At 35.7% G+C, this 13,329-nt stretch overlaps 1 protein-coding gene across 9 annotated transcripts in view; it reads right to left on the bottom strand.

Moving 5' to 3' along the window:
- Positions 1-13,329, bottom strand: part of LOC146755229 (rho GTPase-activating protein 32-like) — a 338,547-nt gene that overhangs the window by 153,476 nt on the left and 171,742 nt on the right. For all 9 annotated transcript variants that reach the window (XM_085526244.1, XM_085526238.1, XM_085526239.1 and 6 more), the window contains one exon: positions 853-894. In XM_085526244.1, the coding sequence (XP_085382370.1) occupies positions 853-894 (42 nt within the window). The remainder of the gene's footprint in view (positions 1-852; positions 895-13,329) is intronic.

Below are 13,329 nucleotides of genomic sequence, written 5' to 3'. Positions count from 1 at the left end.
GTAAATTACAAACAAGAGACGTTACTTTTTCTATTTCCAAAACTGGTTTTTCAATTATAAAAACTGAGTGCACACTTCCTTCAGTCCCACCACTTCTTCTCAACTTGAACACAGGATTTCAAAATGCTAATCAAATGGTCTTAGTAAATGTAGCTCCGCTAAATAACTCTTTAGATGACACAAAAGCTTCCCACTCCAAAGCCTCTGTTAAAAAAAACAAACTCATGTCTTTACAAACAAACACTATTACTGCATAAGTAAATACATGTGATGAAAAAAACATCTGCAGAAATACGTAGCATTTGTAGAACTTAATGGGAACAGGGAACGAGGCTTGTTTAAACCATCATTTTAAAAGGGAAGGGTGGGGAAGAGAAAAATAAAAACTCACAACCTGGGTTAAGGAAATCTACCCTGTTTATGCAACCAATACACGCACAAAAAACTCAAACCTTTTTTTCTAGTTCCCGCGTATTCATAGCATTAATTTGTATCTGAAAGCACAGATATCATAAACAACCAAATGGATAGCGTTTGCTTTTTTGAGACAGTCTGAGGAATGGGGTGACCTTTATCACTACTAAATCTTCATGCTGAGTGTGAAGCAAGTTCCCATAAAGAGGTATTTACTACCAATTCTAGGTAAGTTATGGAAATAACCCTGTATCTACTGTAGCTGCTTAACACCAAGATATTTACAACATTTAACAACAAGCAAGAAATAAACTGAGCTAAATATGTTAAATTCTTAAATTATAGAAATAAAAAGCAGTCCATCATTATGCTAATAAAATAGTAGAAACTAGATTCTGCTTACTGTTTTAAAGAAATTGTGCATGTTGTTGCACTTACCCTTAGTTGTTCTCTTTCACAACTCATCTGTTGATTTGAACTCTGCAGAAGGAAAAAAAGAGAAAAGCTTTGAAAGCATGGCATCCTTGCAACAACAAAGCTGCTAGGTCTGTACAGAATCACTCCTTTAGGAAAACACTTTTTTTTCAATTATTATTTTATTTTACGAGGGTCAAAATAAATAACATCACAGCCTACCACACTGAATTATAAACGTGCTTTTGAAATTCAATTATATGAATACTATTTAAAGATCTCAGCGAGAGTCCAGTTTGGAGAAAAGCTTTCCTTTTCTTCTTTTTCTATAAGAGATCTTTGCTATATTTTGGAGTATCCCACTACTAAGATACTATGGCATATTCACAGTTTTAAGATACAAAGATATAACAACTTCAAGAATAAATGAAATGACAACTTCCAGCTCTGACCTGGTACAAGAATAACCTTAAAGAAGACTGGATTCCAATGCATTTTTACTTCCACACTGCTGTCTTTTAGGAACTGCTACATCTACAGGAAACATTTCTGCATGTGATTTAGTTGCTGAACAACTACTAATTAACAATTAACCACCTCGCTACCAATTACCATTAGATACAAGTAAGTGGCAGCACAATTTGTGAGGTGATTACCTTGCCAAAAAGAAAGCAGCAACTTGTCTAGAAAAAGAGTTCAAAGAAACTGAGCAGTAGCACTACAGTGCTCATTTCCAACTTTCTTTCTATTATTACAACTTCTAAAGAAACCCTGCCATGGGCACACCTCAAGCCCCAGAAGTTGTGCTCAGAAAGGTGTGATGTTATTGAACCGCCAGTCTCTAGTGAGAGGTTTGGGTTGGTTGGTTGGTTGTTTTGATTTGTTTCATTAAATCATTTCAGAATACAGTAATTGTTGTTACTGAGTGTCATTAACTTTGAAAGTGTAATCATCATTTTTGTAATTAAGGCACATGACAAACATAATTCACAAAACATGAAAAAGAAATGAGATGCTATATTTTTCTAAGGATATTTTTGGGTGTTCAGAGTATGCTTTCCACTGCTTTTCACTTAGAAAATGGAACAATACCCATTTGAACGAGACATTTTCACTCCACGGTGATGACAAGAAGCTGAATTTCCCAGCCAAAGTCAGGTAACTTAGAATAAAACTCTCAGTCCTTTCAGCACAGAAGGATAAGTTCTAACAAACAAATGATAAGGGAAATCTTCTCTATACAAACCAGAAGCATTACAACAAATAGATAAAATCAAACATTTGTAGAACGGCACAAGGGTTATAGTTACTGAATATTTAAGCATTAATTAACTGTTCTCATTAGTCATTACTGCTGTTGTTTTGAATGATGGAACCTTTAAACATAAAATTGACAAATATCCAAAGCCACAGAGAATAGAACAGTATTATACAGGACTGAAATGAATTATTTATGAAAGGTGTAAGTATACAATATGGGGCAGAAAAGACAACGAGATTAAATATGAGCAAGTCAGGAGAAAGAGACCATGTCTTACATGCAACTGCAAGAAAATAAAGAGAACAAAAGCAACCACTTATTTTAAAACAAAGAGACTTTATACGAGTGAGAGGGTTGTATTTTAAAATATACTTGGCCTCATAGTCTATCACCACATCCAAGCTTTCTAAAAGAAATTGAAGTAAATAATAAGATAACATGCACGAAAAAACATCTTTTTTAAAATTTATTTATTTATTTACTCTATGTGTGCCAGTTTAAAAGTAGCATCCTGGCAGTACTGAGCACTTAAGGGGAAACATAAATAATGCATTTATAGTATGTAAACCTGAACAGAAAAACCAAAGGAACGGAAAGTCATAACATATTTAATTAATGATCAAGATACCTTTGAAATAAATCTTGAGTACATCCTGCAATTTTAAATAGATAGCTTGTCAGCCCTAAATTTAATTCATTAAATCTCTGAATTGAACCATATGCAATGAACTATTTATTTCATTTAGTTCAAAACTGCGTGAAGAGCCTGGTCAATACGTTGAATGTCATTATGTCAAGCTCTCACGTACCACAGTTTAGAGAAAGAATGCCCAAAATATTGATTCTCTTCAAAGGATTTTATCAAAGAAAAACTTTTAAAGAACTTGAACAATAGTTCAACACCATTTTATAAGACCACTGTCTTATAAAACTCATGCTATGAGGTACTTCCATTTTCAACAAAATAGACCTTTCGGAAATTGTCTGCAACCTGCTGGTGTGATTCTCTTGTGAATTTGTGAACATGAATAGGATGGGGAAGTATGTTTTGTTCTCTTCAAGTAACAGGAGCAGATGGGAGAACTGAGATCTTTTACAAGTGTTTTTTTTTTTTAAGTCATCTACTCCTCACAAGGATATGCAAATCCAGACACTATAGAACTAGTTCCAATGACTTATCACTCTTTCTGTTAATAATTTTCTCTTCATCACCTTATTTCCCTAAAGAATTCAAAAGAAACAGAGTTGCAGGAGAACCACTCTCTGACCAGAAAGAGTACATACCTGTACATTAACACATAAAAATACTGTGTATTTATATAAAATGACTTCTTGCTCATTCATATGAAAACCCAAAATACAAATGAAGAAACATCTATCTGAAGACCTCAGAGTTCCATGAAGTAATGCCTAAGCAAATAACTTATTAAAAATATCAGAAAATGCATAAATGCAGGACAACATAAAGTGGAATAGGGGTTTGGAGAGCTTTTTTTAGTGACTGACAACAACATTAACAGTATCTCAGACATAAAATCACCATTTGCTTACTCAAGGAAGCTTCCTCTTCCATCAGCAGCTTACATTTTTCCTGTGTATCACTCCTGAAGACCCCCATATATTCCCTGTTGAAGAGGCTAATAAGTTGCTGCAGTGCTGAGAGCCTGAAGATTTTTTGTACACATTGAATTTCTATAACAAATGGGTAAAAAGTGTGTACGTCTGTGCATATGCAAATTTTTCCAGAACAGGGATCTTTGGGTTTCTCTTGGCAAGGTATGTGCCTTTGCATGCATGGAATTTTAATTTCAAGGGATTTTATTACAACCATCAGTTATTGTGCTGTAGCAGTAGCTAGAGGGACTGATTTATTCTCAAATGCCCTTGGTTTCGTATTGTATATCGAGTAATGCTGCTGTTATAAATATATCTGGGTGAAGAAATGTCTACAGTTCTGTGTGTAATACTAAGCACAGTTAAGGCTTCAAGCATCGTATACAAAAGGGTTTTCTTTCCTACTGGAAGAAACAGGCAATTATTATGGCCCATTGAGCTCAGATTAAGCATTTCCATCAAAAAAAGAAAGAAAAGAAAAAAGAAAAGAAGGAAAAAAAAAAAAGAAAAAAAAAGAGAAGCATCATGCTACAATCCTTGTAAAGCTGTAAATGCAAATGGGAACAATCTCGTTTTCCATAAAAAATAATCTACGGTTTTATTTGCTTCTTCCTTTCTATTTCTTCTTATCCTCAGCTAGCAAAAGATTCCAAAACAGGAGAACTGTACTGAAGGGAAAATAAAATAAAAATATAAAATCTCCAAAAATAAATCAGAAACACTCTAAAAATTGTTGCTGCATTCAATCAGTGTGTAGGTAATTATTTCCCTGTATCATATTTACTCTTTTAAACAGTTGAGGTTACCCCAAATCCAATTTTCATCTTTTCTTGGCCTTGGGCTAAGACACGTTTTTTTGTTTGTTTGTTGTTTTAAGATCATCTATAGCAATTGACCAACACATACCTGGAAATCTACCTTGGCTTCTGTTTGTTTGCTTTGCTGTTTTTAACAGTTGTACTCCCAAAAGGTGCTGCAGGTCACACAGAGACCTGGGTCACTGAATTTGCCTTTCGCTTCCCGATTCCATACACAAAAACTTGCAGTACTGCAACAAAGCTGGAAAGCTCATCATTTTCTGAGACCCCTGTCTCAGCACAAAGCACAAAACCTGCAACATGGCACAACATCAGCCAGCATGGCAGCCGTTCCCCCACTGTATCCCACTGCAAAACCATTTCCCTGATGTTTCTAAGAAGGGTGGGAACCATGAGTCTCTGGTGTGCCTTTTGTGAAATGGACCACTAGGAGAAAAACTGGTTTACGTCTACTTCGCTTCTATATAGCATGACTATGTGACTATCCCTTGAATGCTAACACACTGCTGCCCTTCAATTGGAAACTTCCCTGCAGTACAGTTTCATTAAAAAACGGCAAAAAAAAAAAAGTCTCTAAAAACATTTTTGCAAGTATAATTCTAGAAAAAAAGCTTGTGTGGTAAAAATCCTCAAAATTAAATTCTGCACATGTATGTTAAAGAACAACCCCATGAGAAACTTCATCTATATTTAGTATTCAAATAAATACTTCTTTGGTACACAAAAAGCAGCTACAGTATACTTTAATTTCCCTGCATAGCACAGTCTGTGTTATAAGGAATAATCAGAAGGCAAAGACACTGTATTAAAAGAATAAATGGACACTGCAAAGAACATAATTGAAAATACTGTGATGCTAAAGAAATAATCAGCATAAAGTATGTTATCTTCGAATGCAAACACTACCAGACCAAGACCTGCTCATTACATGTATTACACTGTTTACTGCTGCATAAATCATTTTCTTGCATCACGAGCATACAGTTAATACCAGAATTTATTCTTGTAAAATCTTGTAACTTTGGGGAAATGGATGTTAAGTCTCTGCGTGGAAAAATTAATGCAGTTTGTGGCATGAATACCTATTAAGCGATAAACTCTGAAGGTAGTGTAAATACAAAATGAAGTCAGACACATTAATTAATATCTAAGTATCAGGTATTGCTAACTGCTTTTGAAATGAATGCTATGATATGCTATTTCTTATATTCTTTTTAAAAAGTAACAGAGACAATGACTGAGAACACATAATGAAATGAAGTAAATCTGTTTTTCCATACAATAAATTTCTATATTTAAATCAGAAAAAAATGAATACCAGCCTGTTCAGGTGCCAATTATGTATACCAAATACATATAACATCCTGGAAAAATTCTTCAAAGGAAGAGAAGGCTGAAAATAAGGATATCGGTGCACGTGGTCATGGATGTTCAGCCAGTTATGCTACAAACTGCCTCAGCAGGTATCACCTGTGTGTCATCAGTAAACATCTGGAAGGTTACCTGCTGTGCCTGTGCGCTGATAATAACAAGTCACCATCATTCCACTGTTTATGCTTGACAAATAACAAAAAAAAAAACCACCAAAACACAGCTTTTATCAAAACATATTGCTATTCTGGACTATTAACCTAATATATTAGTCTTCAACAGATTTATTAGGAAAACTTATTTTATTCATCTGCAAATAAAATAGGAAATCCTACGAATTTTCAACATTAACTACAGTTGGCATTCAACAATTCCTTTAACTGAGATTTAATAAGTATAGTCCATGCTTATCTATTTACAGTTACTTTATATTGACATTCTTGTCAATAAATTCTGATTGAAAGAATAATAAAAAGAAATAAAAATGTGAACAGCATGAAGTGAATTCACTAGGACAGTCAGCTTTCATGCATCACTCCACCTGAATTTTTGGCGGATGGCTTCATTATTTATGAAACATATCTGCACAACTTGTCTTTACATCTTGGGAGAGAATTGCAAGGATACAAATGAAAGATGCAAATTAATCACTAGAATCCACACTGATTTTCAGAAGGAAGTAGGCCTCTAAATGTCATCAATGTATTTTAAATTATTCTTTCTATTTTCTACATTAAATGCAATGGTAGGTTCCGTGATCACTCAAAAACCACACAAATCAAAACACCAGTATTGTACCCTTTGTCACATTTATCAGCTTGTTCTGTAATAAATCTTTTTTGTGAAGCAGAGGCTGCCTTTACTGCACTCATTCATCAAACAGCGGACCCCTTAGGTGATGTTCTTTTCCTAAAGTGTACCAAAGGCGTGGAGGAATTACGCCTTCACGAAGTTTAGAGAAAGAACTTCACACACTAGCATCACTGATGCTTTATAAATATATCCAAGAACAAAAGTTCTCTGTTTTGCTTTGCTTTTGTATCTTTTGAATGAGTCCCACAAAGAAAAGACCTGTGTGTCCAAACTCAAAATGGTCTCACTTTCCTGGCACGTGCTTGACCTCTGCTCTGCAATAGGACTAACAGTTCCTGGAAGCATTTCTATTGCAGGCAGATTTTAAAGAGCTGTAAAACAAACGTCACAAGGAACACATTTTATGATATATTTTTTTCCTGCTTACATGCTCAGTAGAATGATAGGCTGTACAAACAGGTAAAATGTCTGGTGCCACAAACCCATCCCTTCTCAAAGCTGCTGATGCTAGTAATGTAAAAATGCTTTTTTTCTGCTCTGTACTATAAATCTTACACACCAAAGGCAATATCTTTCTTTCACTTACAGCAGCAGAATTGCAAAGGAACAATACTGAGATGAGTTATTTTAGAGTTAGAAATGTAAAGAATGTCTTTAGAATGCAAAGCAAGTCTTGTAGCTGAAGGTAGCTCCAGTCCCTGGCACTTAATGATCACAGATATCCAGATGATACACTTCAGATCAGAGTACAAAAGAGATGTGGCAAGACTGTGTAAATACTTCCCCTGCTTGGACCTAAAGATTATTACAGAATCACTTCCAACAACATTTGAGTTGTCACTATGTTAGTAAGAAACAGTAATGTAAGTACAATAAGTAATGTCTTTAATTATCAGCAATTAATAGTAGATTACCCTGAAACATTCATGTCAAAGAAAACAAAGCCATGACAAATTGCTGCACCAAACGTAGTAGTACTGAGAACAAAATAGGCCAGTAAGTGAGAACTAAGGTTTGATTTAGAAATTTTGCATTTATTTTCACATACAAGGCAACTCTGAATACCACTGCTCAACATAGGAATAGTCCCTGGGAGGGCTTCTTTTAAAAGAACCAAGATTATTTTCCTCCATGTGGAAATCTATCTTGTGGGCCTTACAAATATTGATCTTTTCTCCCAGTTTGTCCTCAGTTTTCAAGTGAAAAAGGGAGGGACAAAACCAAAGTTTCTTTCAACCTTTGTAGTATTGGCATCCTAAAGAAAGGTGTTTTATTCTGCACAATATCCACACCTAATAGTTACACAGGGAAGGCAAGGGCATTCTGCCTTAATCTCCTTCCCTAAACAGCTTAACTAAGTATAGAAGATGCAGTGTCTAGCATTCAATAATTACTCACTCAGTGCATTTACTGCTTCTAAGAATGCATTACAAGGGCTGTCAATAAAATTTAATCAGCAATATATTTCTAGTGGCAGCGTTACAACTTGCTGCAACAAAACCTTTTTTCCCAAGAATTTTTAAAGCCTTCCTAAAAAAAAAAAAAAAAAAAAAAAAAAAACTACAAAAAAAACCTTGACGCTTCGTAATGAAGGACATCTAGAGATTATCATATCAGGGCGTCCATTAGGGAAGTGTATTCTTCTCACTCAGGTTACCTTGGACAAGTAAGTCTCATTTAAAATATTCTTTGCTTTTCTCTTAAGAAAATGAACAGTCATTGGCAAAAATTGGGTGCAGCTGGAGAAGTTAAACATTTTTCACCCTTTAATGAAACTAAGGTAACGGTCATACTGCCCTAAAAATAGAGAAGTAGAAGGAAATATTTAAACTTATGTATAGGCATGTGCATGCATGCACACCTATGCTCATTTTGCAAACTATATGTCATGTTCTTCAATGTCCTCCGTGATAACAAGCTTGAAACTGCAGCTCAAGATTCTATTGTATCTATACATTCTGAGGTAAATTTTAATGATACACTGCATACAAATGTTATGCATGGAAGAGCTGCTGCCAACATTTCTTTGAGACTTTGTGATGAGCTGCCCAAAGGTGAACTATGCTGACAGAGTTTCAGGTCAGAGTTTATGAGATAGAGACATCTTTTGCTATATATACATGAAAGATCTCAATACCGTATCTTTTTACAATAAAAAATAACCTATTTTCTTCTTCATATAGCAATACATTTCTTCACTGTCCTGCCATATCTTAATCCAAATTGAAAGGAGAAGGAATTCTACCTACAAGTTTGCTTATATCTATCTATAGCCCTATACAAAGGGAGGAAAACATTTTGCTACATATATTTGGTGTTTAAGTTGCAGCACAGGATAAATCAAATTACTATATCTATAAATAAATTCAACATCATGTTATAGTATTCATGGCTAAAATAATAACTGAAGAGTGCAATGCAAAATGTCCATTTCATTTCAATTTGCATGCATGTAACGCTCACAGTGCGATGGTATAGTCTTTGCACTCAGTATAGCATGGTAAGACATTAGAAACAATTCTTTTACACCTTGCAATCCTGCATCACTATAAGTGAAAGCTAAGGCTGTGCAAGAAAAAGAAATGAAAGAAATGCAAAAGGGTAAAAAAAGTCAAACAAACAAACAAAAACAGGAGGGAACAATAATATGAACATATAAGCACTGGAAATATAAAAGAAAGGAACAATGTCTTTGTTCTACATTGTTACGTCAGATTAAACGCCATCTAGTCTAGTGAAATCAAGGTCCAAACAACCTCATTATTTTTCAATCAGCTAGTCTTCAAGTTTAGCAGATTTTCAAGCCTGGGATTAGTTTATGTGATTCATCGATTTTTAGTGTTATATGATGTAAAAGCTATTCTGTTCTGCTAACTACCTGAAACACTGAGATCAATTCTGAGAGTAAAACATCAATTACCTCACTTACGGAGAGAGGATAAGCAGCAATTAAAAGGGTAGCTAATGCTTCTCTGCATTAGGTTACTTGTCTCGTTTGCCAGTATATCATATCAATTGCTTGATTTCTAATTTTGCACAGAGTCTTGAATTCAGGCCCTTTGTTATACCCTGTTAGGTATATTCTGAGACAAAGTTGCCTCCTATTACTTACACAAAAATTCCTAATGTGTCTCAAAAAGCACATGTCATTACAATCATTAATTATTTTCCATTAGGTTAAGATACTTAAAAATTTTCTTTCAACTTGGGCTTACATATACTGTAATTTCAGTCATGGACAAATGAATCTGAATAATAGTACTTCTAGTACTTAATGTCCATTGTGACAAAGAAGTGAGTTTTGCAGGAACTAAGCACCGCTAGTTAAAATACAGCCTTTGCCTTGTGTCTGCAAGCATAGCATGAGAGTCTCCCATACAGTGATGACTTTGGTCAAAATCAACAAAGGCACAGAGACAGCAAAGCTGCGAAGTCACCAAGTAAGCAACCAAACAGTCATTGCTACACACCTTGAGCTGTCTATGAGTGTGCTGAAAAAGATGTCTGGCCATTAGAATTGCAAAGTAAACAGCACAGGACAATTTTGCAGAGAGAGCTCAACACGGTAACCCCAACAAATCCCACGAGCTTTTTGTTATCTAATTCTCCCTTCCTTCAGTCACTGAGACATTTCCACACTGCTTTTCAAGGAGCTAAGCCTTCTGTGCCTACAATGCAGGCCCCTGGCTAAAGCTCCCAGCACGCGGAGCCGCCAGGCAACAATCCCAACAAGCTGTGTTAGAGCAGACCTCAAGTCAGTGAGATCCTGTGGCATTACAGCAGGCATATACTAAAGCTCTGCCCATTTTTACAGTGTTCTAAACATTGCTTTTGCTCTAAATAAAGACAATCTATTCTGAAATAACAGAATCTTCCATGAAACGCCATTGCCATTTTCTTTATTTCCTCAGTCTCTGCACTCACAGTGTCTGTCTGATACGTGAAGATTTCTGTTCTACTAAGAAACAGGAAACCTAGAATCTAAACTTCCCAACTGTACATAAATTGGACAGGTTAGGGACACAGACTGACGACGCATACATTCTCCTCAGTATATGCTCTGCACTCCAGGAAGCTGCAATAATTTGTTGAAATTAATATGCAGTATTCTTTGGTAAATAAAACCAGACTAAAAGTACATTATGGAAATGTATTATTATTTTTTTCCCAAAGCCTTTCACTTGATTTCCCAAACACCATAATTCAAGTGTTTGCATTCAGCAGGCAGGAGATTTGTGGCTTAGAACTCTGGAAAGAGGAAATAAAAATAACTTTCATCTGCCCACACTGGGCATCCAGTAGTACCGAGGCTGCCTTCTACTGCAAGGAAAAAAATGCCTTGATTTTAGGAAAACAACAAAACACAGGCATCCATTAAACTGCTTGTTTTTTTCTTCCACTCATTTTCAGTTATTTGACTCCTGGAGCTGAATCTTCTGAGTAAGCAGAATTCTGTAAGATTTTATAGAGTGTGTGTGCACACGTGCTTGTCTCTATGTTTTGCATTCTAAGACTTGGGCCAGCATTGATTTTATTTCCTCTTAGTATTTTATAGTTCTTAGACCGCAGTATTTTTTTTCTTAAGCCATGTCTGGATTTACGTATGCAAGCCAGGACAGAAAGGTACTGAATCTACAGTGTGCCATAAATCTGAATTATTTGCTATTTATTTATTTATTTTACTCTTACAGTTTGTGGGGATAGAACTGCATGGTTAGTTTATTTGCCAACTCCTCCTAAAAAACAAGGGAGATTTTGCAACACTGCAAATAGGCATGCAATGCTGGTCTGGTCTCTCCTATCACCTTACTAGCTGGTTTTGGGGGGTTTTGTTTTAATGTATGGGAAAAGCATTGCCACCATCTGTCTTAAGGAAAACTAAAACACCAAAAGAACCTAAACCAACCGAAAAATAAAGCAATGCTACACACACACACACACAACACAGAAATCCCATTTAGCTCAAAGCCCATCAAAAACTCATAGCCAATATAGTGGAAAAGGGATTGAGTAGAACTTGAAATAAGGCAAGGATTGAGTTCAGTATTTTCACTAGCTTTGCCATCATTTCCTAAATATCCATTTCCATGAGGAAAAAAATTGACATTTCTGCAGAGACTGGGGAAAACAGTGAGTCTCTTTTAATTGATAGTTCTGATTATTTAAGATAAATATATTTGCTGTATATGTTATAATTCCATCTTTGGAAAAGATCATCATGCAAAGCCCAAGGCCCAGACAGCAGAAAAGACAGTCTTCTTATAAAGGTTATAATATAGAGTCTCTCTCTAATGTCTGGATGCATTTTACTCCTCACAGTGCTTAATAACCAGGTTGTAAAAGTTACAGGTGTAGCCTGTTGCTTGTGGGAGGGGAGGAACACAGACATGCGAGAAATTCCCATTCTTACTTCAACTTGGTAGTCAGCTGTGATCAAGCTAGGAATCTTTAGCTCTGATCTGCATGAAATAGTTGAAACCTTCCTAAAACTGGTGTGTGGTTTCCTGAAAGAACTGCTGGCATCCCGCCTCTTCTTACAGAAACTGAACTGATTTGATGTGGGATATAAAATACTGCATGCTAATGGCGCTGGAATGATTTTAAGCCTAGCACTAGGTGCTTGAAGTTTCCTCTTTTCTCCCTTAATGAGCACTCTCAGCTTGCACATTAAAAGCAGACTCGTCCATTCTCTGTAAATTTAGAGTACTCATCACTGCTGATGCGTGCTGGTGAACTGAACTCATAGGCTGATTCATTTATGTGCTTCAGAAGACCAAATCTGGGTCATCTAAGCAGTGCCACCTGCAGGCCTTCAGTTAAAAATGAATTAAAAAACCTTGGGAAGTTTTAAGTCTTTGATGATCTTGAGATGACTTCCTGGTGTTTACCACACAAATTTCACAAAGACCCAAGTCTTGCCACTGTGATCACCAGACAAATGTAATCACACACATGTTGTAATATGGTATGGAGACACACTATACCAGTGGATAAAGATACACAAATCACTATGTTGAATTTTAAAGACAGCTCATAATAGAAATAAGTTACACAGAAAAGCCATAAATATGGAAGATAATACAGCGAGATTAAGAAACAAAGCCTAAATTTCAAAAGCAGAGTGATTCTGCTGTTCAACAGCAAAAACGCTGAATGACCACTCAACAACCATTTATAATGTCAGATAAATATACTACTTTGCCTAGACTATAAAAGAAACATTGCATTCTGTTAAGTTTTACTGCTCTCAAAATGTTAAGAGTACTTTATCTTCTTGTTTTCAGGAGTCTGAATTTAAGACAAGCATGGTAAATCATGGGAGGGGAAAAGATCTCCCTTTAATAATCTAGATCACGTTAATCAATCTCAGTAGAGTCCCTCATTCTGACATTTCGATTAGCTCACTGATTTCTGTATTTGGATGATCTTGCCCCTGCTAATTATAGATTAATCAATACCCCTCCCTATCTCTCGGGGAAAACATTAGCACCTTAGGATTCTTCAAGTACTTCGAAGTCTGTAAGATCTTTTAGGGTTACCTGCTGTCTTATGCTTCAAGAGCATTCAGTAGAAATCATAGAAGTTAATGACACCGACACTGAAAGCTGAAACAGTATTTTCTAG

Source organism: Coturnix japonica, chromosome 35 (genome assembly GCF_054131305.1).
Source record: "Coturnix japonica strain WE chromosome 35, WE-NBRP24, whole genome shotgun sequence".
NCBI lineage: Eukaryota > Metazoa > Chordata > Aves > Galliformes > Phasianidae > Coturnix > Coturnix japonica.
The sequence above is the reverse complement of the archived record's forward strand: the minus strand, read 5'-3'. Positions and strand labels throughout refer to the sequence as shown.